This window comes from Neomonachus schauinslandi, chromosome 1, assembly GCF_002201575.2.
Source record: "Neomonachus schauinslandi chromosome 1, ASM220157v2, whole genome shotgun sequence".
In the NCBI taxonomy this organism is placed as follows: Eukaryota; Metazoa; Chordata; class Mammalia; order Carnivora; family Phocidae; genus Neomonachus; species Neomonachus schauinslandi.
Window position 1 is genome coordinate 124,904,802 of NC_058403.1, and position 23,082 is coordinate 124,927,883.

At 51.1% G+C, this 23,082-nt stretch overlaps 1 protein-coding gene across 1 annotated transcript in view; it reads left to right on the plus strand.

The window, feature by feature from the left end:
- SLCO2A1 (solute carrier organic anion transporter family member 2A1) overlaps positions 1 to 23,082 on the plus strand; it is an 82,436-nt gene that overhangs the window by 17,246 nt on the left and 42,108 nt on the right. The window contains exon 2 of the mRNA XM_021678702.1: positions 18,808 to 18,945. Within this exon, the coding sequence (XP_021534377.1) occupies positions 18,808 to 18,945 (138 nt within the window). The remainder of the gene's footprint in view (positions 1 to 18,807; positions 18,946 to 23,082) is intronic.

Sequence of the window (23,082 nt, forward strand, 5' to 3'; positions counted from 1 at the left end):
GCTGGCATGCGGCTAGGGCTGCAGCTGGTAGGCGTCAAGTGTTTGCTTAGCTAATCTTTTCCCGTCTAGGGATGCTTATTGATGATTTCATTCATGAGTCTTAAACCTGCAGGTAGAAATCCCAGCCAAAACAAACCAGGTATGGATGATGAAACCACATTCCTCTGCACTTGCCTTCAACACCTCTAGGTAAGGCAGCGTGGGAGAGTCAGAGGAATTGGGAGGTGGACGGAAGTACACAGCCAGGACGAGTGTGCCGGCCCCCACCAGCAGTGCGGCCAGACCCTGACCATGTGAAGAGACCGCATGTCCAGATGGCCAGGTGGCCGAGGGAAGTGCCGAGAAATCATGAGATCGCCTCAGTTTTACCCCATTGTTTTTGGTAATGGAGTTGCACACAGAGGTTGGGCCTTGTCTCCAGGAAAGAGATGTCTGGAAAGAAAGGTTTAGGTTAAAGCTCAGGAGGACCTCCTTGAGTCTGAGGCAGTGGTTCCCTAAGTGTTGTTCCTGTACCAGCAGCATCAGCATCACATGGGAGCTTGTTATAAATGCAGATTCCTGGGCCCTATCCTAGAGCTTCTGAATGTAAAACTGGAGGTGGGGCCCAGCCGGCTGTTTCAGCAAGCCCTCTGTGTAATTCTGATGCACCCTGAAATTCTAGAACCTCTACTCTGAGGCAAGGCACATATCAGGACACTGATTCACATGCAGAGGTCACTGGGATGTCTGTGATATTCTTGTCCCCAAGATGTTCACTAAAGCCACTGATAGGAAGTGATCAGTTAAGCTGAAATGGTTGCCAGGGAGTGTCTCCAATGTGGGAGCCATAGCTGATGGGAGGAACTTTGGGGAGCTTCCTGCTGCGTGTAGCCTGGGGCAAAGCCAAGGGCTATGCATGTCAGGCCCTGAGACCTGCCCCTGGGCCAGGAGAAAGGAGGTTGGGGAGTGTACAGAAGGCAGAGCCTTCTCAGCCTGGAGAAGCATGGCCAGCCACATGGTGGAATTCAGAGACTCTCCGGAGGTGCTCTGGGCCCATTGACTTGCTGTGCTAGGCTGAGTTTCGTTTCGATCTTTTTTACCCCAAGTAGTTTGGAGATGGCAAATGTTCTCTGGTCAGGGGTGTTCGAACTAATGATATTTATAGCTTAAAATTAAATACTGTAGGTAAACAGAGAATTTGAGAAATTGGCTTGCTCTCCCCCTTGCTCCCACTCCTTCCCTCATTTCCTGTGTTTGGATGGGATATGTTATAGTGCAACAGAAGACCTTGACGCCCTGAGTGAGCCCTCCCAGCAGCGGAGGAGATCACTGCAGCCTAGTCCCCTTGTCACTCCCAGGGGTCCTGGGCAGTGGGTGTGGGAGGGAGTGCCAGAGGGTGTGGGTAGTAGGGAAGGATGTTCTGGTTGCTTTTATCTAAACACGGCTTTCCGGTGGGAAAGAGCCTAGCAGGCCTTCTTGACTTCCTGCCTTGACCTCTCATGTAACAGTTCCCTTTCCTCTCAAACACCAGCCTGAGACCTGAGGAAATCTTTCAAGAGAGGCTTTGGGCATTTTCTGCAGTGCTGACTAAAGCCCTCTCTTCTCTCTGCCTGAAGACTGGTTCCCACCCAGTTTCTTCTACCTTTCCCTCTGCAGGCCCGCCAGTGTTTCTCCCTCTTCGCCCTCCTTGCTGAGCTGAGGAGTGGAACTGGGAGGAAGGCAGATAGAGGGGAGGGGAGAGGGAGCACCTTGGGAGACACACAGGAAAGTCAAAGAGGTGAGGTCCCGGAAGGAGCGGCCCTCTGTCTGCAATAGCCCAGAAATAAGTTGAAGCAATGGAGAGAGTAGAGCTAGAATAGATGCCCCAGGCCATGTGCTGGCGGGGATGACTGCAGAAGACCACCTACATCCTGGTGCAGACTTTGGTGATAAAGCTGCCCACCCCTGGAGACGAGACGGAAGACTCAACTTGGACCAAATCGTAGTATGTTGTTAGCAACCAACCTGCCTCTGTCACGCTCCAGATCCTTCATTTTTCAAGTTAGACTTCCTGTGTCCCAGAGAGCCATGTGGCCTCCTGATTCTCCTGCAAATTTAGCAAGTGAAGTTCTGTTAGGAGGTATTCCCTGGGGCTCCATTTCAGGCAGACACTCCATCTCAAAGATGGTAACTTGCAGCTGTGTGGAGTCTAACAGGGCATAGAGCTCTTCTGGCCTCAGGGAAAAGGAGCAAAAGGTAAAAGAGATAATGGGACAAGACATCTTCTCATAGCTGCAGTCTTGCTCAAGGAGTGTATCGTCAACATTGCATAAAGCCCAAGGAGGGGGGGGGATTTATTTCAAAACTCTACATGTAGCTACCATTTTATTTTGGAGATTGGTCCTTGAATTCCATATGGTCCGAAGGATCTTTTCCTTTCTTCTTGGGTGTGAGGTTGAATAGCTATCATCACTCACCCTGATCCCATTGTCTTTTGAGTTCTCTCCTTCCCTTTCCTTGGTCACTCACCACCCCCCACTTCCACTTAGTCATCTAGCCACTGCCTTCCCTGGAGCTTTCCTCCTGCTGACATCCACCGGTCCATGGCCACCCCCGACGGGAGGCTTCTTCTACCCGTTCCAAGACCTTGCATGGGCCTACCTGCCTCTAGTCTTCCTTCTCTCTCCTCTCTTCCTCATCTTGTTACTGGTTAACCTTTCTAAGAACGGTTGACAACATTATTGCTGTCAACAAGTATTCAGTGATGGCCAAAGAGAAAATTCTGTGGCTCTCCTTGGGCACTGATCCTCTTTCCTGACTTGGTTTTCTCCTCTCACCTAACCAGAACTTTCTCAGGCTAACCAGATGATTTCCTGACCCCTAATCCTGTCATGCTTACGTTTTTCCGCTCCTCATCTTGTCTCCTGGGCTAGGATGACCCTTTGTTCCTCTCTACGTTCTGACATTCTCCTCATCCTCAAAATCCTGCTCTGACCTCATTTTCTCCAGGGACCTCTCCCTCGCCTTCTCATATTCTCAGCACCTCTGGCACCATTACTTGTATGGCTGCTCTAGCATTTGCCATATTGTCTTAAGATATTGTGTACATATGCCTCATCTTATTAACAAACGGGAGCCCCCGGAGGGGTCTGGCCTGGCTTGGCCCTTGGTCTCCCCTGGAATATGCTTGGCCCATGATGGTATTCAATAAATATCTGCTTATCGCATTATTTTTTATGTTTCTTCTGGGCAAGACTAGCAAATAATGCAACCTCCCCCCCAACACACACACACACATACACTCACAGCCCCCAATAAAATCTATCAGAGCTGGCAAGCCAAAGGAATTGTAAACTGTGTCTGCACTTTTGCCAGAGGGAGGCGCTGTTTCAGTCATCACAGGCAGATCCCACATTCAGTGAAGGATAAGTCTTGACCTGTGTGTGTTTTGAACTAAGTGAGGTTCCCCCTCCACCCCTCCCATATAACCACAACTGCCCTGGAATCACAAGTGTGATGGCATTAAAGTGATGTGCAAACAGAGTTTGACAGGGAAATCAGAGGCAGGCCGACGAGGAGTCAAGGGAGGGCAGGGAGCAGGAGAGTGTTCTAGGCAGAGAGCAGCATGCACAGGGAGCAGAACCCACATGAAGAGAGGTGTGTTTAAGGAATAGACACAAGTGCCTCCCAGAGCAGCCATGCAAAGGAAGGAGGCCTTGTACAGGTGTGCATGATGGCAGGCACCTGGAAAGCAAGTGAGAGCACTGGGGCTGGAGGGGGAAATGTTGTGGCCCAAGGGAGATGAAACAGGTTTCTGCGAGGGTCAGCTGAGGACAACTGGACGAAAGGGACAGGATTCTGTCACTGAACCGAAGAGATGAAGACCAAGGGGTTTGCAGATTCTAGTGATTGGCAGAAGTCCTTAGTATTCCTTGGCTTGTAGACACATCAGTCATTCTCTGCCTCCATTGTCTTGTGTATCTCGGTATCCAAATTTCTTCTCATAAGGACACCAGTCGTTGAATGGGGGCCTGCCCTATTCCAGTATGGCTTCACCTTAACTTGCTTACAGCAGCAAAGAGCCTATTTCAAAATAATATTACATTCACAGGTACCAGGAGTTAGGGCTTTGACCCTAACATAATCGAAAAACACAGTTAAACCCATCATCCCCAGCAAGGAGGCTGGGGGCAGCATAGGTGGTAGAGAGTGTCCCTAGTACTTTTCTGTAAGTTGCAGAGGCAGAGGGAGTTGGGTGTAGAGAGACATGGTGTGTTTTGAACTAACTGAGGTAGAGAGACATGCAATCAGTCACGAGGATCATAACAGAGAGTGTTGGGGGACAGCATGTAGGTGGTATAGTCCTTTGGGTCCATATCTTTGCTATTTTGACTCCCATGGGTCAGTGGGGAAACTGAGACTACCAGGTACATGCCCCTCTTGTTATCCAGTGGCAAGTGGCAGAAACTGGAATCGTGATCATAGCTTAGCACTTAGGGGAGACATTTTATTCCCTTGAGGGATCTGAGGGGATAGAGAAGTTCGAGTGTGGGACAAAGAGCCCTTTCCTCCTGCCATCCTTCCACCTGCCACCAGAAGAACAGAGGGAGGGAAGAACTACAGAAGGGTGGTGATTTTCCTATGTCGGAGCAATCAGTTCACTCTGCTGCAGGTTGGGTTCCCCCCCCCACCCCCGGGAATGTCTTATCCTGGCTGCCAGGGGCCTGCTCCACCTGGGGCCGAGGTTTTAGGGGGCTGCATCTCTCTCAGAGTGATGGGATCTTGGAAGGGTGTGGGCCTCTGGGAGAACAGCCCGAGGCTATGAATCCTGGGTCCCTCAGCATGCAGGGGAATGCCAGGGTGATCAGAACAGGTGTGACAGTGTTCCCATGCAGGAAAGCATGTTCCTGCTGCCGACAGGCCTGTTGCAGGAGAGTCCGCACCTGTGTGCTTGCATGTGATGGGAGAGGCGGGCTGAGCACGCCCATCTGGTGCACGCACGTGCCTGTGTGCCAGGGCCTCCGTAGGCCCCCCTGACAGCAGAGCGGCCGGCTGGACAGTGCTGACCAGGAGCGGCGCCCAGCACGGTGGCTGGGTCTGTGCCCATGGGCAGCCACACACACATGGCAGTGCCTTGGCCTCTCACCCCGGGCAGCCGCTCACCCTCCTTCAAGCACCTGCTGTGTTTGACTCTCTTGCAGCCCCTGGATGCTTTGTTCTCAGCCCTCCACTGTGGCTTTGATGGGCTGAGCATGCTGTGGTTCATCCGGGAACTCGGCAGCCTCTGAGGGGGGCTGTGGGATGGTCTCAGCGGGTAGTGGGTGGGCACGGGCTGCCCGCGGCAGGGGTTTCCCTGGCCAAGGACTCCTTCCTTATCCTGCCAGGGTACCCACCCATTTTCACCGAACCTTCTCAGGCTCCTCACCCGGTGGGCCAGGCCACACCCAGACGCTCGCTCTCTTGCTCCCCTCCTCCCTGCGCAGGGCAAGGCTTCCAGTCTCTCGTCTGCTACCACACCTGCTGGGGCTAAGAGTCAAAGATGGGTCCAGGCTTTCATTACTACAGATGCAGATGCTTGGGAGCTCTGATAGGGAGCTGGTCCAGGGTGAAACTCTGAGGAGAGTGGAAGAAGTGACGAGGGCTTGCTAAGCAACTTACCGGCCTCCAGAACTTTTTTTGGGAGATAAATGGGTACAGTAGGAGGGAAAGACTATCCATCTGCACAAGGAATTTACAATCCCTTTTAATCACTTCACATCCACTTACTTACGGCTTACGGGTGCCTCGGGAACCAGTGGTACCATTCACCGAAATGTATTTCTTCCCATTGCTTTATTGGTTATTGGTTATCATGCAGGGGCCAAGCCATCGCCTCCTCTCATCAAGTGGCAGCCACGCTTCTGTGGCGGTTCCTCCACCCTGCTGCCTGGTAACAGGTACATGCGAGGCGCCAGGATTGCCACAGGGCCCCAAACACTCAAGGTGCTTGTAATTGCAGCCTGGGCTCAGGGCCCCGAATGAACAATGGGGTGTGTAACAGGAGGGACATTCTCTGCCACCAGAAAGATCAGAGAAGCTAACCAGGGGAGAGGACGGGAGTAAAGAGCCCCCGGGGAGAGTGAATGGCCCCCACCCTCCCAGGCTCTAAGGGGCTATGAATTTTCCTCTCAGTTTCCACTTTCTACCACAGGCTGAACGGAGGTAGCTTGGTATCTGAGAAGAGGCCCGGGTGGTGCGTAGCGCAGCAAGAGCAGAAGGTACCCGGGGGCTGGGACAGGGAGGGCCCTGGAGGCTGGGGCACTTCGCTTGTTTTTACTCTGAGCTGGTGGGAATCTGTTGGAGGCTTTTTTACAGGTTCAAGGCAGGCTCTGATCTCCATTTTCAGAAGATCATGCTGACATAGTATGTGATTGTATTTCCATAAAGTACAAAACAGGCTGCCTGACCCGTGCTGCTAGAAGTCAGGAGAGTTGTTCCCTGGGACGGGGGGAGAGGCTGAGAAGGGCATGAGGAACTTCTGGGAAGCAGGGCGTGTTCTGCTTTTTGATCTGGGTACCGGTCCCTTAAGTGGCCCCAGTTTGTGAAATTTTGTCAAGCTGCTCTCTGTGACTTATGCCTTTTTTGTGTGAATGTTGTACTTAAAGGTTCTGAAAAGATTACTGCTGGCCCAAGAGCAGATTGGAGGGGGGAGGAGTGGGCTTAGGAAAAGGGTAGGAACCCATGTCACAGTGGCCAGGGGGGGTCTGATGGTGGCTGGAGTAGAGGGCAGCGGTGGGGCTAGAGACACGGCCCGGACTTGAGTCTTGGTTTGGAGGTTGCGTCCCAGGGCAAGAACTGAAACTGAAAAGAGGAGACGATCCAGGGGGAGATAATGGTTTGGGTCATGAATTTCAGATACTGGCAGGGCGTCAAAGCTGAAATGTGTGGCATGCAGTTCCCAGCATGGCCAGGCCTAGAGGAGGGGCGTCTGCCCTCCAGCAGTGGCAGGAGGCGTCAGCGGGCCTCTGGGGTGGCCCTGCGGGGCGTGAGCGGGGCGCCCAGGGCCAGCCTGTATAGGGAGACACGCAAAGGGGCTGAGGACGGAGCCCAGATACCATCCTCATCAGGTGGGAAGCCAGAAAAGAGCTCCCCCAAGGATTTCTAAGAAGGGACAGTCAGACAGAACAAGAGCACTGGGATGGCAGGTAACATCACAAAGGTGAGGGAAACCAAATGTGTTGAATGGTGCAGAACTTAGGTAAAGCCACCTTTGGAGGCCACTGGGTTGGCAATTATATAGCCAGCAATCTTTTTTTTTTTTTAAGATTTATTTATTTGAGAAAGAGAGAGAGCGCGCGCACACATGTGGGGGGAGGGGCAGAGGGAGAGAATCCCAAGCAGACTCCCTACTGAACAGGGAGCCCGATGCAACTCGGGCCTCGATCTCATGACCCTGAGATCATGACCTGAGCCAAAACCAGTCATCGAACACTTAATCGACTGAGCTACCCAGGTGCCCCGATAACCAGCAATCTCAGTAAAAACAATTTTAGGAAGCCTCCTTCCCCCAAATTCTCATAAGATTGGGCAGCTCGGTGGAGCAGGATGATGGCCTGATTTGGTGTCAGCTGGCTGCTACCATTTACTAGCTGTGTGACATGAGACAATTGCGTAAGCTTCCCTGAACCTCCGTTTCCTCATCCATAAACAAAAGGAATCCTACCTACCTCTCAGTGTAGTATGAGGATTAACTGAATGCAGCAAATATTGACTGGACATTTATTACGTGCCAGAGAGCCAGATGCAGAAGATATAGGGTGACCAAGACTGACACACGGGGAAAGACAAAATAAGTAAACACATATGATGATGTGAAGAAAATAGCCCCTTGGTGCTTCCCCATGGCCACAAGCCAGCCTTCCTCCTGGCCAGCTTCCTAGGGATCAGCTTCAGAGTTCTGAGCTCTTTGGATACCATATCCCCAGTCCCCACTTTCTCTCTCTCTGAAAAACTAGCTTCCCCTCCTTGAGGGCTTCATCTTCAAACCCTTCAGGGAAGTGAGGGGAAAATATTAATAACTTCTCTTGTTACTACAAAGAATAAGAAGAATATAAAATATGGTGAAGTCTCCCTATTAATACTGTTTTAATGTTCTTTTCCTGCCATAAGTAGATTCAAAGCAGTTTCCCTAACGGTGCTTTATTTCAATCTAACAGATTACTCTTGTGCCAACTTCCAAAAAAGACAAATGACACTTGTGGTCCACGAAGGAAAGCTTTTCTGACTGAAAAAAAAAAAAAAAAGAAATAACTGGGAATTTCTGCAGAAGAATTTGGACACATATTCACATAAATGTCAATGATAGGTTTGTTTCAAAGTTTTTATTTTTCTGAGAACCCTTGAGCACCATGCTCCTAGCTAATCTGATAAATTCAGATTATTAGAATTTCAGAATAATCTGAAAAATCAGATTTAGTCTCATGTGCTCATGTTTCATCTCTTCCAGAATTTTCTTTTTAATCAATGATTTCTAAAGCCCAGATTGCAGGTCCCCATCATCCCAGGCCATCTCTCACCCTCTGTTCTTCATTTTATCTTCCCTCACGAATGATACCAAATCAGTCCAGCCATCTGCCTTCTCCCTCCCTGGGGCCGAGTGTCAGAAAGGAGAAAACCTAAACAAAACAACCACAACCAAAAGTATTTGAGGATCACCGGTGTTAGAAGCTAGAGAGCTCATGTACCTCCCTTTTCTGTGCCCGGTGTCCCCTCAGACAAGGATGTTGCAGTGGCAATCCGTGTGTTTTTTTACAGATAGTTCTGATTTGTATACTTGCAAGGGCCCCCAGGACTCTGACTTATCAAAGGCCTTTTCTAGCTCATAATAATATTAAATACAAAACCATAAAATAATAACAAAAACTAAAAGAATTATGCAGGTTGGGACTTCCAGTGTCCATCCTAATTTTATCTTACATAGAGGCCTTCAGGTGAGATTTTTTTTTTTTTTTTTTTTAATTTTTTATTTTTATTTATTTATTTGAGACAGAGAGAATGAGAGAGAGAGCACATGAGAGGGGGGAGGGTCAGAGGGAGAAGCAGACCCCCTGCCGAGCAGGGAGCCTGATGCGGGCCTCGATCCCGGGACTCCAGGATCATGACCTGAGCCGAAGGCAGTCGCTTAACCAACTGAGCCACCCAGGCGCCCTCAGGTGAGATTTTTATCTAAGCTGAGTAGACTAAACTAAAAAATGGCCAAAAGATCTTGCCTAATTCAATTCACTGGGGACCTGGCTTCAAGAGGTGCCTTGGCCAGGACCCCCCAGGCAGTGTGAAGGTGGGAGAGGGTCCACCTGGGCATGATGCTCCTCTATGCCTGCTGTGGTTTCCTGTGGCCTCCTGGCCTCCACTGAGCCTCCGTCCTCCCTGAAGCAGCTCTCACAAGCCTCAGAGAATGGCCTTTCTCGGTCGTATTAGGAGAACCCTGCCATACAGTAAGGCCACTGTGTGGACGCTAGGGGCTGACAAGGGGACGCTGGAGAGACTGGTCAAGGGCCTGGCTTGACTGGCCTCCCCTCCGGTTCCCAGTTGCAACTCTCCAGGCTGGCTACTTCCCTCTTAAGGAACAAGGAGGCTGTAGTGGAAATCATGTTTTTCTTTTTAGGTTTTCCTGATTTTTAGACTTCCAAGGGCTCTCAGGACCCTGTCTTATCAAAGGCTTTTTCTAGTTCATAATAATACTAAAGATACCTTTTATTATCGCCACTATGAATACCACCAACTTTGACCCAAGACTGGCTATTTTGAATCTCTGAGCTTTATCTTGTTCAGACATTCTTCCTGCATGGGAAAATATTTGATTTCCTGAATCACTTCTTGAAAGAGACATTTCCCTTTGTGGCCACGGGGCCATGGTTTGGATCAAAAGTCACACCCTGCAGAAGGTACAGGAGGGGTAAGCAGGCCAGCTGGTGAAGGGAGCCTTTCACATCTGAGTCCTTGCTTTGCTCCCTTCTTTTTCTTTTGGCAAGACAGGGAAAAGGATCCCTGTCTCCCATCCAGCTCTGAGGGGCCTCTCAGGTGGGCCTCAGAGGAGCTAACCCAGAGACCCACCTCCCCTTTTAGAGGCCTACATCTCTCAGGTCACTGGGAAACAGCCAGGAGTTACCCTTTCTGAGTTGCCTTCTTCGTCCCCATTTGCACTATGGCCTCTTTTGCCCAGAGCCTCACCTCCTAGGTCTTACCCATGTGGTGAACTGCCAGCCACGACTGACAATGGGCTATGAGGGTAGAGACACTGAAAGACACAAAAACAAGTAGAGATGGGCAGACACCCAGAGCCAGCACCACTCTCTGGCTGTGTGCCTTCTGTTGGAGACACTCCAACTACTCTGGAAGATTCTGGCCAAATAAATGAGGTACTAGAATGCATGAATGTAGTAGGGAGGTGTGGGGGAGAGTTGTAGAGAAAGACCTGGGTACGCATTTTGGTTTGACTACTTAGTTCACTGACAAGTGTATGCTACTTTTTTCCCCCATTGGGAAAGTGGGCACAGAATTATCAATTTGTTTGCTAGACTGGCATCAGGAAAGACATTGGGTTTCTGATTCAAATGGCAGACTGGACACATGTTTGTCTCCCTTCAACTCCATCGCCCTCATTATAATGAGAGTAATGAATGAAAGAATGGTGAAAGCCAGTAACAGAAAAAAGAGGAAAAGGGGAAAGAGATTATGAGTAGATGAACGGTTGCAATAATTTCAGCAAGATGGAGACGGTTGGGAATGTCAATGGACCAAGGAAGGGCCTACAGTGCTCTCAGGGGCATGCATGGGGCCTACAGTGTGCAGAGCCCTTGGACTGGGCACAGCCTTAGATAGCAACAGACTTAGAACAAGGAGGTGTGGCCAAGACAGAAATGAGAAGTGGGGCTGAACCCCGAGGGGGTAATATAGAGCACCCCTTGACCCCTGGAAAGCACAGGCAACCTTCTCCATGAGCTGAGGGACCGTCAGCGAGCATGGGTGTGCACCCAGCAGGGAAGCCCCTGCTCCTTCGGGCTCCCAGCTGGCTTGCCACAGAGTGAAGTGGTCCAATATTAATGCACATATGCATAGAATGATTACAAGTTGGGAGGAGCAGGGAGAGGGGTGGGAGATGCTAGAGCGAGGGAGCTAAATCCTCTCCTCTAATGGTGTGCAGTCTACAGTGACAAGTCAGAAAACTGCAGAACAAGTGTATTATTTTGATATGTGTGGATGTGATGCACAGAAAAGCTGACCCCAGAGGTGGCTGTCCCTGACCTGCTGCACAGGTGGTGGGCTCGAGCTGGGTGCGGGCCTGGTCCTCGGCATTCTAAGCCCTTCTGTGTTACTTGATTTTTTTTTTTTTTAAAACATATGCGTGTAATACGTTGATTCACAATGAAAGGGAAAGATGAAAAAGAGAAAACAGCTGGAAGTGGACTTATGATTACCTAGGAGGGATTCCAGTTGACTGGGAAAAGGAGTTTCTGAATGCCAGGTGTCACTCAGACCCCATCGAGTTGTCAGTGGGGCTGTTCAGGTCTGATGCTTCCCACCAGATGTTTGAGCCTGTCTGCGGTGCGGTCGGCTCCAGCCCAGAGACAGGGGCAACAGAAGGGACACTGGGGCCAGATTTTGACTCCCAGAGATTGGAGGGATGAAAGCAAGCAGCACCGTGGGGTCTCCTCTCTCCCTCAGAGAACTGGAGAGTGGCCCTCAGCACACCCCTAACTCTCCCCAAATTGCTGGGGAAAGTGAGAGTAAGGTCTTACTGTGCTCTTCTTTTCTCTTTCTTCTCTCTCTCTCCTTCCCTCCCTCCTTTCCTTCTCTCTCTCCTTTCCCTCCTTCCCTCCTTCCCTCTTTCCCTCCTAACCTCCTTCGCTCTCTCCCTCCTTCCCTCCTTCCTTCCTTCTGAAGAATAGCTCCGTTGAGATTGCTGGCAACTGCCACGTATGGAGTGAAGCAGTTGTTTAAACTGGACGGTCACAGCCTATGTCTCAGTCAGGCCCCACCTCCTGCCCCTGAAGGGTTTTCTTCCCATTCCTAGCTCCCTCAGTATATTAAATTATCTCAGAGACATTACATCCTAGTGGACATCAGGCGTCAGGTGAATTTTTGGAGTTTTGCCTTCCCCAGGATATGTGTGGACCAAATCGGAAGTGGTTGACAGCAGAGTCAGTGATCAAACAGGTAGCAGGGTCCCTATAATCACAAGTGGATGCCTCAGATCCATCATCCTAATGCTTAGTTTGGAAAAGAGGGTGATGAACAGGTAGAGTCAAGGACACCACATCTTGGGTGCACTTTGACCCTTTCTCATACATCCTGAGCTGCGAAGGTTTCCCTCCTTGTCCTTATGGTTCCCCTTTATGGCTGTATGACTTACATCTGGAAGCTTGCCCGGGGCCTGGGGCCCCACTCTGAACCTCCACTTGCCATCACAGCAGCTCATCAGCCTTTTGTAGCTCTTTGGCACAGGTAGCAAAAAGATTTCTCTTCATTCGAAGAAAGATCTTCATGACCACCCCAGTTTCCGCACTTGCCTCCTCTCCAAGCCTCCTCTTCATGTTTGTTAGGGTTCGGAGGAGGAATGGAGCTGTGGCCGTGAACATTTGGGTCTTAGAGCTGCCCGCCCACCACGCCTTGCAGGAACATTCCCTCAAGTTAGCCTTCTCCTCAAGCTTTCTTCTACAAGATGTGTCTACAGACATGTACAGTCTTACACACACGGAAACCTAGATGTTTATACTGGAACACCACACAGACGTCACACTTACATGGATTCTCACCCTTTCAAAGTGGGCTCCTTGAATAAATGTATTCTGATGATACTGCCAATGCTCATAATATTAAAAAACAAAATGGGGCGCCTGGATGGCTCAGTTGGTTAAGCGTCCGACTCTTGATTTCAGCTCAGGTCATGATCTCAGGGTCCTAGAATCAAGCCTCCCATTGGGGTCCACCCTTGGCATGGAACCTGCTTGAGATTCTCTTTCTCTCTCCTCCTGCCCCTCCCTCCCTCCCCTCCCGACTCTAAAAAAAAAACAAAACAAAACTGTGGAATTCCCTTCAAAGCCTCGGAACATTATTTTGAATACTTTCATGGTTGCAAGTCTATTTAAAAATTAGTTTTTCCTTAAATCAACTCTATTGAAATATAGTTTACATATAATAAAGTACTCAGATTTTAAATGATTGATGAGTTTTGACAAATTATACACCTGTGTAAATACTGCCACAATCAAAATATAAAATATTTTGGGACGCCTGGGTGGCTCAGAGGGTTAGGCATCTGCCTTTGGCTCGGGTCATGATTCCGGGGTCCTGGGATCGAGCCCCACAGACCGTGCTCAGCAGGGAGTTGCTTCTCCCTCTCCCTCTGCCTTTCTCCTGGCTTGTGCTCTCTCTCTCTCTCTCTTTCACTCTCTCTCTCAAATAAATAAATAAAATCTTTAAAAATATATATAAAATATTTCTACCACCCCAGAAAGCCCCTTCAGACATAAATGCAAACGTCAAACTTTTTAGTTTGGGTTTAGAAACCCCCAACAATGATCTAGCGTCGAGCCAAGTAAATGAGTGGGGCAGCAGAGCGGACACATGCTGCTTTGTGCCTTGTGACCTTGGCGGCCTGTGGACTGACCTAAGGCAGCGCTGAAGCGGGGTTCATATATGACTGAGGACAGACCATTGGAATGAACCTGCAGCTTCCTGAATGGCTACTCTGATGGACGAGTTTCTGGAGCAAGAACTCATGAGTTAGAGTATTTAAAGACACGTTCATTCACTTGACAACCAAGCCCCAGCTACGGACCAGGCATCGTTCCAGGCAATAGGGAAGTGGCACCCTAAAAACCATTCATCATTTTTCCTCCCTGCAGTCGCTGTCTGGTGGGGGGACATGCCAGTAGGTGAGAATGATGTAATTTTAGGAAGCAAGAAGTGCCACGAAAAAGAAAAAAAGTAGAGTGAGGGGATAGAAAATCATGGTGAGCTATTTTAGGAAAGATAATACGGCCATGTAACACATCTTTATTTTATTTTCATTTTGTGAAGAAATCACAAGGCTGATTCTACTGTAAGCTGCTTTCTAAAAGTGACATGGGATCTTCCTTAAAATGTATTTTGCAGGGCGCCTGGGTGGCTCAGTTGGTTAAGCGACTGCCTTCGGCTCAGGTCATGATCCTGGAGTCCCTGGATCGAGTCCCGCATCGGGCTCCCTGCTCGGCAGGGAGCCTGCTTCTCCCTCTGACCCTCCCCCCTCTCATGTATTCTCTCTGTCTCAAATAAATAAATAAAATCTTTAAAAAAAAAAAAAATGTATTTTGCAAAGTACTATTATCTGTTATATATATATTTTAAAAGTGTATGTTGGGGGAAGGGGGCTCCATGGCTGGAGAAGTATGGAGAAAGTTGGATAAAACAATTAAGCAGTTCTTCCCACCAAAGACTTTCTCAGAGTCTTTAATATACTAATATGAATTGTAAATATTCATGAGGCAGGATGATAGTAAGCAAAATTTCCCCAACTTTTTTCTCTTGGGAATGCTTTCAACTTTAAGCATCTCGAGTGTGGGGTGTTCTGCAAGGCACCTTGTGGGAAATTCTGCTCTAGAGTTCTCATGCAGCAACAGAGAGGCCCAGTTACTTGGGCAAGTGAGGTGAGTGGAAGAAGTCTCCACTTACTGAGTATCCCTCACATGTGCGACACTCACTGTGGTTCACGCAGGGGGCCAGGTGCTTAAATGTGGAGGCCCCACAGCAGCACCGTGAGCAGGAATCATCATTGCTCCCTTTTCATAGCAGGGAAGCTGCTATCGGAGAGGTTAAGATACAGAGCCAAGGGACACGCCATTCCTTGCAGAGTCGGGATTGGAACCTACACTTGTTTGACTCTGAATCCAAACTATCCAAACCCGTAACGCTGTGTTGTCTAAAGGATGGTGGAGGGTGATGGCAGCCCAACTAGCCAACCTTTTCCTTCTCCCAGGGCATCCACATAGACTCTTAAACCCCATGTTCTGTTTCTCCTGCAAGTGTCGAGTATTTGTTGTGCCGTGTCATGCTGGCCATGGACTGGGTTCTCGGTAAGGTCAAGCAGCCTGGGGGGTGGTGCCAGGGTCCGGTCCACAGAAGCTCAGTAGGTGGGGCCCGATGGCTGTGACCCTGAGTGGCCCTGGCCAGAATGCTCTGCTGGAACCATCCATCCATTTCTTCTCCTTGCTGGCATTTTCTCCCTTGTGGCCACGTATCTTCTCATTCCTCTCCATCTGCTGAAGCCATTGGAATGAGGGGCCCGCGTGTACGCCAGCACGTCTGCCAGGACACCCGGAAGGCACCCAGACCCGACAGGCCTGCAGTGACCAAACGCTGGTGATGAAGTCGGCTCTGTGAGGGGGCATAGGACGTGGAAAAGTGCCTGCTGGCTCTAGGTGGAGTCTCCCACCTAGTATCGGGGGGAGAAAATAGGGGGTTTCTGTATTTCCTGGAAAGAGCAAAGGCATACCTTTCAGGAGAGACCTGAGACAGATTTTTTCTCCCACTGTGCTCACCTTCCTCTCATGAGACTGCTGGGGGGTTTGGTAGAGGTTAGTCACTCTTACTAATTCATTACTAATTTGGTTAGAGGGAGACTGGCCTTTTCTGAGCTTTATGCTCAGAAACTCAGGTATTCCACAGCTGAGCTCCCTGTCCCCCCTCTCCGTATACACCCCTCCACCTGTGGCCGCTATCTCCACACATGGCCTTGCCCCCTTCCTGGCGCTGGGGCTGGAGACTCTGCCCCTTTTCTTCCACCTTGAATCGGTGACAGCCTTGTCTTCAACCTCTGCAGGTCCGTCCCTGCATCCCCACTGCCGTCCTTTGGTCCAGACCTCGTACTCTGTCCCAGCTGTTGTGACAGCCCTCACTCCTGCTGGTGCTACCTCTAATGCCAGCCATGTGCCAAGCCGTCAAGAGGCCTCTGCAGCAACAGGGTACTGGGATTTTTAGAAGCAACTTCGAACTAGACTCATAACTGAGCCCCGTGCTGGGCAAAACGAGCCCAGAAGACATGGTTATCCAGACCAAGAAGGGGAAGGGTAATTCTGTCCAGAGAGTGAGCAAAGACACAGACAATGACTGTGTGCTGTGGGGAACTTGAGTCGTATGACCCTGATGAAGTTTGAAGGGCAAGCTGTGTGGCAGCAGGCGCTGCAAGCAATCTAGTGCTGCATTACAAAGCAACCCGAAACCTAGTGCTTCGAACAATGACAGCATTCAGTTTGTTCACACATCTGCCATCTATGTAAGGCTTGGTGGGATAGCTCATTTCTGTTCCACTTGGTGTGAAGGCTGGGGCTGGAATCCCTCTGGAGGCTCTTTCAGTAACATGTCCGGCAGTGGATGCTGGTTGCAGATGGAAACTTTAGCTGGAGTTGGCGGGAACAGCGACATGTGACCGCTCCGTGAGCAGGGAAGACTGGGCTTCCTTACAATGTGATGTCTGGTTTCTAAGGATCCCAAGAGAGGAGCCAGATGGATCCTCTATCAGGACTTAACTTCAGAGGCCGCAGAGCATCAGTTCTGCTTCATTCTCTTCATTAGAAGCAAGTAACAAAGATCAGCCCTGATTGAAGGGGAGGGAACACAGACCCCACCTCTTGATGAAGGAATGTCGTTGTCACACTGGAAGACATGCATGTAGGACAGGAGATACTGGGGTAGCCATCCTCATAAAATACAGTCAGCCACAGCAGGGCACAGAGCTGGAGGCAGGCAAGGTCTAGGATCTGTAGCATCTTCAATACCGTACCAAAGGCATGGGTTTTTATCTTGTAGGAGGCAGGGGGGCCAGTGAGCCATGTTAATTTGGAGATAGCCTGCTCACATTTGAGTTTGAGAAAGCTGTCTCTGGGGTGGTGGGATGGAGAGTTTTAAGGGGGCAGCCAGTGAGAGATTGCTGCAGTAATCCAGGGAGAGAGGGGAGCCCGAGACAAGACATGACCTGCACACACAGTGCAGGTCGAGTAGGAGAGGCGCCAAGGAGAAATCAGGGGGCTTCCACCAATTTTGATTCAGGAGGCTTGGGTTTGGGCCTGACTTCTATATTTCAAAGACACCACCACCTCCCACCAGGTGATTAGGGATCAAAACTGAGTTAAGAGCCACCAATTTAGCCCAGTTACCTCACAGGGAAATCAAGGGCCCAAGAGGCCTGGCACTGGCTAAGGGTTGCATGGTGGGGTGAGAGGCAGGCCCCAAACTGGTCCACCCCAGGCATCCCAAGGGCCTGGCCCTTAAGCCCAGAGGGCCGGCTGCATGCAGGATGCTGTGCAGGCATTTGGGATCCCCCTCTCTGGACTTCAGTTTCCCCGTTTGTAAAAGACAGTGGGACTAGTTTTCCAAAATACCTTTATCAAAAAATCTTAAGAATTCCAAAATATGAGGTGAAGCAGAGCAAAGGCTCCCTAGGGAGGCAGGGGTGGAGTGCTACCTCTGCCTCTAGATGTAGAGGCTTCCTTCCATCCCTGGTGAGGAGCTAGGTGGCCACGGGCTCAGGCAGGAGGCAGTTGGGAGAGGCATGTGGTTTTGTGGGTGTAATGGCCTCCTTGGATTTGGAAACTGTGAGCATGATGCGCGGGCAGGCAGCCAGTGCCGGGCCCTGTCAGAAGCCCCAGGCTGGCCTCACAAAGGCTCTGCCCCGGCAGGTAGGAGAGGGAATGTCAGCTCTGATCCCACAGCCCGGAGAAAGGCCCCTGCACAGGAGGTGGGCTCAGCTGTGCAAGGAAATGGAAATGAAGGTGGAGCCCCAGTAGCTGTCCTAAGATGCCAGCCCTTCAATTAAGGGAAGAACTTGGGCAGGCTATGACACATCAGGGCCCCCCACCCTTCCCTGAAGGAAAAGTGTGGTCTCCAGAAAGGGGCACCTCACAGGGGTGCTCAGCGATGTGGGGCTCCTGGCTCTGAGCCTGCTCTGGCCCAACCCACCAGCCAAGAACCCAGGAAATCCCAGAGCTCAGCCTGGAGCCAAGTCCAGATGCTACAAACCGCTGTCCACCCTCCGCGTTGGGTATCTGTCCCATCAATCCAAAACTCACATCCCCATTTCCTCATACCTACAGGACAGGCATATGGGGTGCGGTAGGAGGCAGAGACAATGGCCTGGGGCCTTCCCAGGGCCCCTATTATCCATCCAGGAGAAGCAAGCACAATCACAGATACCCCAGATAAGAGGTGATAACAAGCTGCGGGGGGGGGGGGGGGGGGGGGGCATTCAAACCAGGCGGTTTGCATCTTCATGGTGCATTAGAGGGGAGCCTCGGAGAATGGGTGTTAATGGTGGAGAGGAGAATGGAGGACAGCTCAAGAGGCATGAAGCAGTGTGACCTAGGGCTTGTTGTACCCCTGGGAGTGACCGGGACTGGCTGGAGAGTTGCCTCCAGGCCGCCGAGGACACAGGAGGGAGGGCAGAGCAGTGCCCACTGGGCTCGGTGGTGCAGCAAGGGAAATCAACAATGCTGAGGGCCCTGGATGTGGGGCTGGGGAGTCGGGCCTTTGCCTGGGGGCGCTTCTCCAGCCCTGTGGTTTTGCGGGGCCATTTATGCTGACCGGGATGTGAATGGCAGGAATGGAGGGGGAATGGCTGACAGCGCTGAGCCAGCGCGCGGGGTAAAGCATTGGTGTTACCATGGTGCTGCTTCACCCTCAGGACCCTCCCATGACGGAAGTGTCCCCAGGTAACAGGTGAGCAAACGGCCAGACGGCTGGGCCTCCCTGCTGCAGAGGTCCCACAGGGAAGGGCCAGGGTCACACACAGCAGGGCTGGCTGTCCCGAGGCCTCACCGGCCAGTGTCTCCCCCGCAGGTGTTCGTGCTCTGCCACGGCCTCCTGCAGCTCTGTCAGCTCCTGTACAGCGCCTACTTCAAGAGCAGCCTCACCACCATCGAGAAGCGCTTTGGCCTCTCCAGTTCCTCCTCGGGTCTCATTTCCAGCCTGAATGAGGTAAGCAGGAGGTTCTGGTGCATCCGACTGCACGTGGGCACCCCCCGAGCCCAGGGTCCGGTTGGGGGCTCTGCGAGGGGCAGGGGAATGGGGAGCTGGCACGTACCCATGGGGGATAGGAATGGCTAGACGCAGCCGGCGCGGTGGCAACTACATTTCCTGAGGCTTCCCTGCACCCGGCCCCGAGCAAAGAGCTCTGGCAGCGCCTGACCCTGGGGCCTCGTCACAGCAGCCCTGCGAGCAGGTGCTCTACTCCTCCCACCTGACGGATGAGCCTTCAAACTCTGTGTCTCTCTGATTGAGTTCTAGGGCCACGCACAAGCTGACGCGGCCTCTGCTCGTCTGCAGTCCGGGGGCAGACGAGTCTTAGGCCTGCAGGTGGAGAAGCGGCCCCAGGCCCGAGCCAGAGCTGCGCAATGGCCTTCACTCCCAAACAAGCTCGGATCTCTGTGACCTCCCGGCAACGGGGATTTCACACTGTCCCTCAGTGACCGCACATCAGAGTTGGAGGAGGATGGGGCGGCCCCAGGGACCCGGAGTGGGAGGTCATTGGGCAGGGTCAGCCAGGGGTCACTGGAAACCAGGGAGGGAGAGGCCGGGGACGCAGCCGAGCTCCCTCCGTTGTGGCCGCCACACCGGTGGCTCCACGTGAGGAGATGGGGCTCCCTGGCCTGGCTTCTCCTCTCTTTCCGCAAGGCCCACTGTTCCGGGATGGAGGCATGGCCTCCTCCTCCCAGAGCAGAATTCGATCCTCCCTTGACTTAGTGGAATTCAGGTCCATGTAGTAATCTAGAGCCTGGCCTCCACCAGGGCAGCTTCTAAGGTGGAGCCATAAAAGAAAGTGGGGTGCCTCCTAGCACCACCCTCAGCCGCCACCTTTCGGTGTCCCCACCCCCCATCCTGCTCCCAGCTGGAAACGCTCCTTTGCCCTTCACTCGTTCATCCTCAGTGGCCTACACAGCAGTGCCCTCAGGAGCCCCTGCCCTGTGCCAGATTCCCCTTGCAGTCCTAGGAGTGGGGGTGTCTCTGCATAGCCATGGTCTCCAGATGAGGAAGCTTGCATCTAAAGCCCAGGTGCCGCATCCAGGCTGGCCACATCCATGCACGCAGGGCAGCCAGTATCTGAGCCCAGGTCTGTCTGATGGCCCCCATGCTAAGGCCTCCCTCTGAAGCCCCAACCCCCCTCTTCCACCAGTCCTCCCCACTCCCTTGTCCACAGCCCTGCTCTGCTCCAAATCCTCTCCTCCAAGCACATGGCCAGAGTCTGTCTTGGTGCCCCTCTCTGCACGCACTCCCCCCAACATGGGCTGTCTTCCGCACCTGGGACATGCAGGGACTTGCCCACATGCAGCGCTGTGGCCCATCAGTCATCCCTGCTGGCCTCAGGCCCTCTCCTCTGAACTCCCTCCCAGAGCCACTGCTTCCTGTCTGTGTCTGTGTGTTTTAGGGTGTGTGTATGTGTGTGCGTGCACACGTGTGTCTGTCTGTGCGTCTGTGTCTCGGCTTCCTGGTGATGCCGGTGACCGGCCTACCTCTCCACGTAGGCTGTGCTCCTGCAGCTCGGCCAGCTCCCGTATAGCACCGATCACAGCACAGGGACCTGGCAGTCCTCCTACGGACTGCACCCTCCTCGGGTTGGCCTATGACTTTAATAATGCCCCTGGCACATCTTGTCCTCACTCGTGAAGGGAAAACAGAATCTCTGACATCTGGGTCACTGCAGTCCTATCCTAAGACCCTGGCAGGCATCACTGATCAACCACAGTCGTCTTTCCAGCTGAGTCCAGACTCTGACTCCTTCTCAGCACGGTGTTCTAGGCACGCTACTAATCAGTAACAGATTAGTATCAGGCTGCTGCCCAGTCCGAGAGCCTTCCAGGCTGATGGGTGAGTGATCAGGAGAGGAGGGCTGGGTGCAAAAGGCCAGTGGCAGGATGAGGAGCTTGGCTGATGGGAGAAGACATGGGCATCTTGCCCTGTGAAGCAGCCGCTTCTCCTGCCCACTGCTAAAGGCCAGGCCTGAGCAGACAAAATCAGAGGGAGCCCTAGAGGCCCCACCCTTAATGCCTCCCACCAGTTTGCCCGGGGCCTCCTGGGTTTGGGACACTGATGGGCAGGGATGTGTTACAATGGGGCTTGGGTTGTAGAAGGGCTGAGGGGCTGAGTGGTGGACTATAGAGGCCCTCCCCTCCTTAGCTAGAACAGCTTCATGTATCTATATAAAATGATATATTGTATCATATTGTATCATATTGTATTATATTATATTATATTATATTATATTATATTATATTATATTATATTATATTATGGAAAAACTGTTTTTGCAAAGGGACTCCACTGCTGAAGAAAAGTTTGGGGACCCAGGACTTAAGCCAGCATCAGCCATAACAGCTGTGGAGGTCCCACTTCCTGCCGAGAAATGAGCACACGCCCTGGGAGTGCTGGAAGGGCCAGTCCAGATGGGCAGGGCCGGGGCACCCCAGGCCTTCCTCCCCCTTTGGGGCACTCTGCCATCCCTCACCCAGACCTTTTAAAGTCCGTTTCAGTTAGTTTAGCTGGTGTAGTCTCACACTTACAATCATTTCTTGAAAAAATGATAAGAGAAAAACATGGGGAGATAAAATCTAAGAAGCTTAAGAATAATGCTTTGCTTCCAGGTATGGGTTTCAGAATCTCCTAGAATGATATCTGGCCAGGGGCTAGAGCCACCCCCTGGATCAGGCTGGGCTGCTTCCCCACACACCTTCACATCCCCTTTCTGTGTGTGGTCTTCTGGGCAATTGTGTCCTCTTGAACAAGCCTATCATTTGTTCATTCATTTACTTACTCAACAAATATTTGATGAGCACCAACTATGTGTCAAACACCGCTCTAGGTGCAGGGAGGCAGGAATGAACAGACAGAAATCTCTGCTCATATATCATTCTAGTGATAAATATAACATTTGTTTTTAGAAGTAAATAAAACTTGGTAGATCAGATTATAGTAAATGTATTGAAGAAAAGTAAAGTCACGGAGGGGAGTGGTGGTTATATTTGAAATAACTATTTAAATTATAAAAATATTCAAATGTAATTTAAATTATAAAATATATTTAAATATAACTTAGATTATAAGTGATATTTAATTATTATAAATATAAGTTATACTTAACTTCTTTTTTATTGAGATATAATTGACATTTAACGTGATATTATTTTCAGGTATACAACATAATGATTGGACCTTTGTATATATTGCAAAATGATCACATTTGATCACATTAATGACCACAATAAGTCTAGTTAACATCCAGCACCTCACATAGTTACAACTTTTTTTTCTTCTGATGAGAACTTTTAAGATCTACTCTCTTAGCCAATTTCAAATAAACAGTACAGTGTTATTAACTGTTGTCACCATGCTGGGCATCACATCGCAGTACTTCTTTTATAACTGGAAGTTCGTACCTTTTGAGCACCTTCACACATTTCACCCACCATCACCCCCTTATTTTTCAGAGAAGCCCTTCATAAGAAGTTTCCATCTCAGCAAAGGTCTAAAGTAGGTTAGATGTCAGGGGAGCCCTGTGGACAGGTAAGAGAAGGGGCAGCAAGTACAAAGGCCCTGAGGAGGGTATGTGTGTGCAGCTAGGAGAACAGCTGGAGGCCGAGCAGCTGGGGCAGAGGGGAGGAGAGGGATGGAGAACAGGTCAGAGCCTTCACGGGGAAGCAGGCTCTGGGACAGACTTTGCCTTTACTCTTTTGGGTTTGAACGGAGGTAACGTGGTCTGACATGTCAGCAGGACCGCTCTGGCTGCTGGGTGGAGAATAGGCTGCAGGGAGGCAAGAGTGGAGGCAGGAGACCCAGGGAGGAGGCTGCTGTAAGAAGTTCAGATAGGATGCTGCAATGGCTCAGACCAGAAGGTAGTGATAGAGATGGAGAGAAGCAGCTTCCAAGGGGCTGCTGAAGGTCCAGCCAGCGGGATTGCTGACAGCTGCATGTGGCTGTGAAAGAGCAGTCAGGGATGATGCCCAGGTGTTTTGCTTGAGCCATTGGTAGGATGCAGGTGCCATTTACTGAGCTGAGGATGACTGGGGTGGGGGGACCAGGTTTTCAGGGGGAAGATGAGGCGTGACGTTTGAGTGTGCTAAG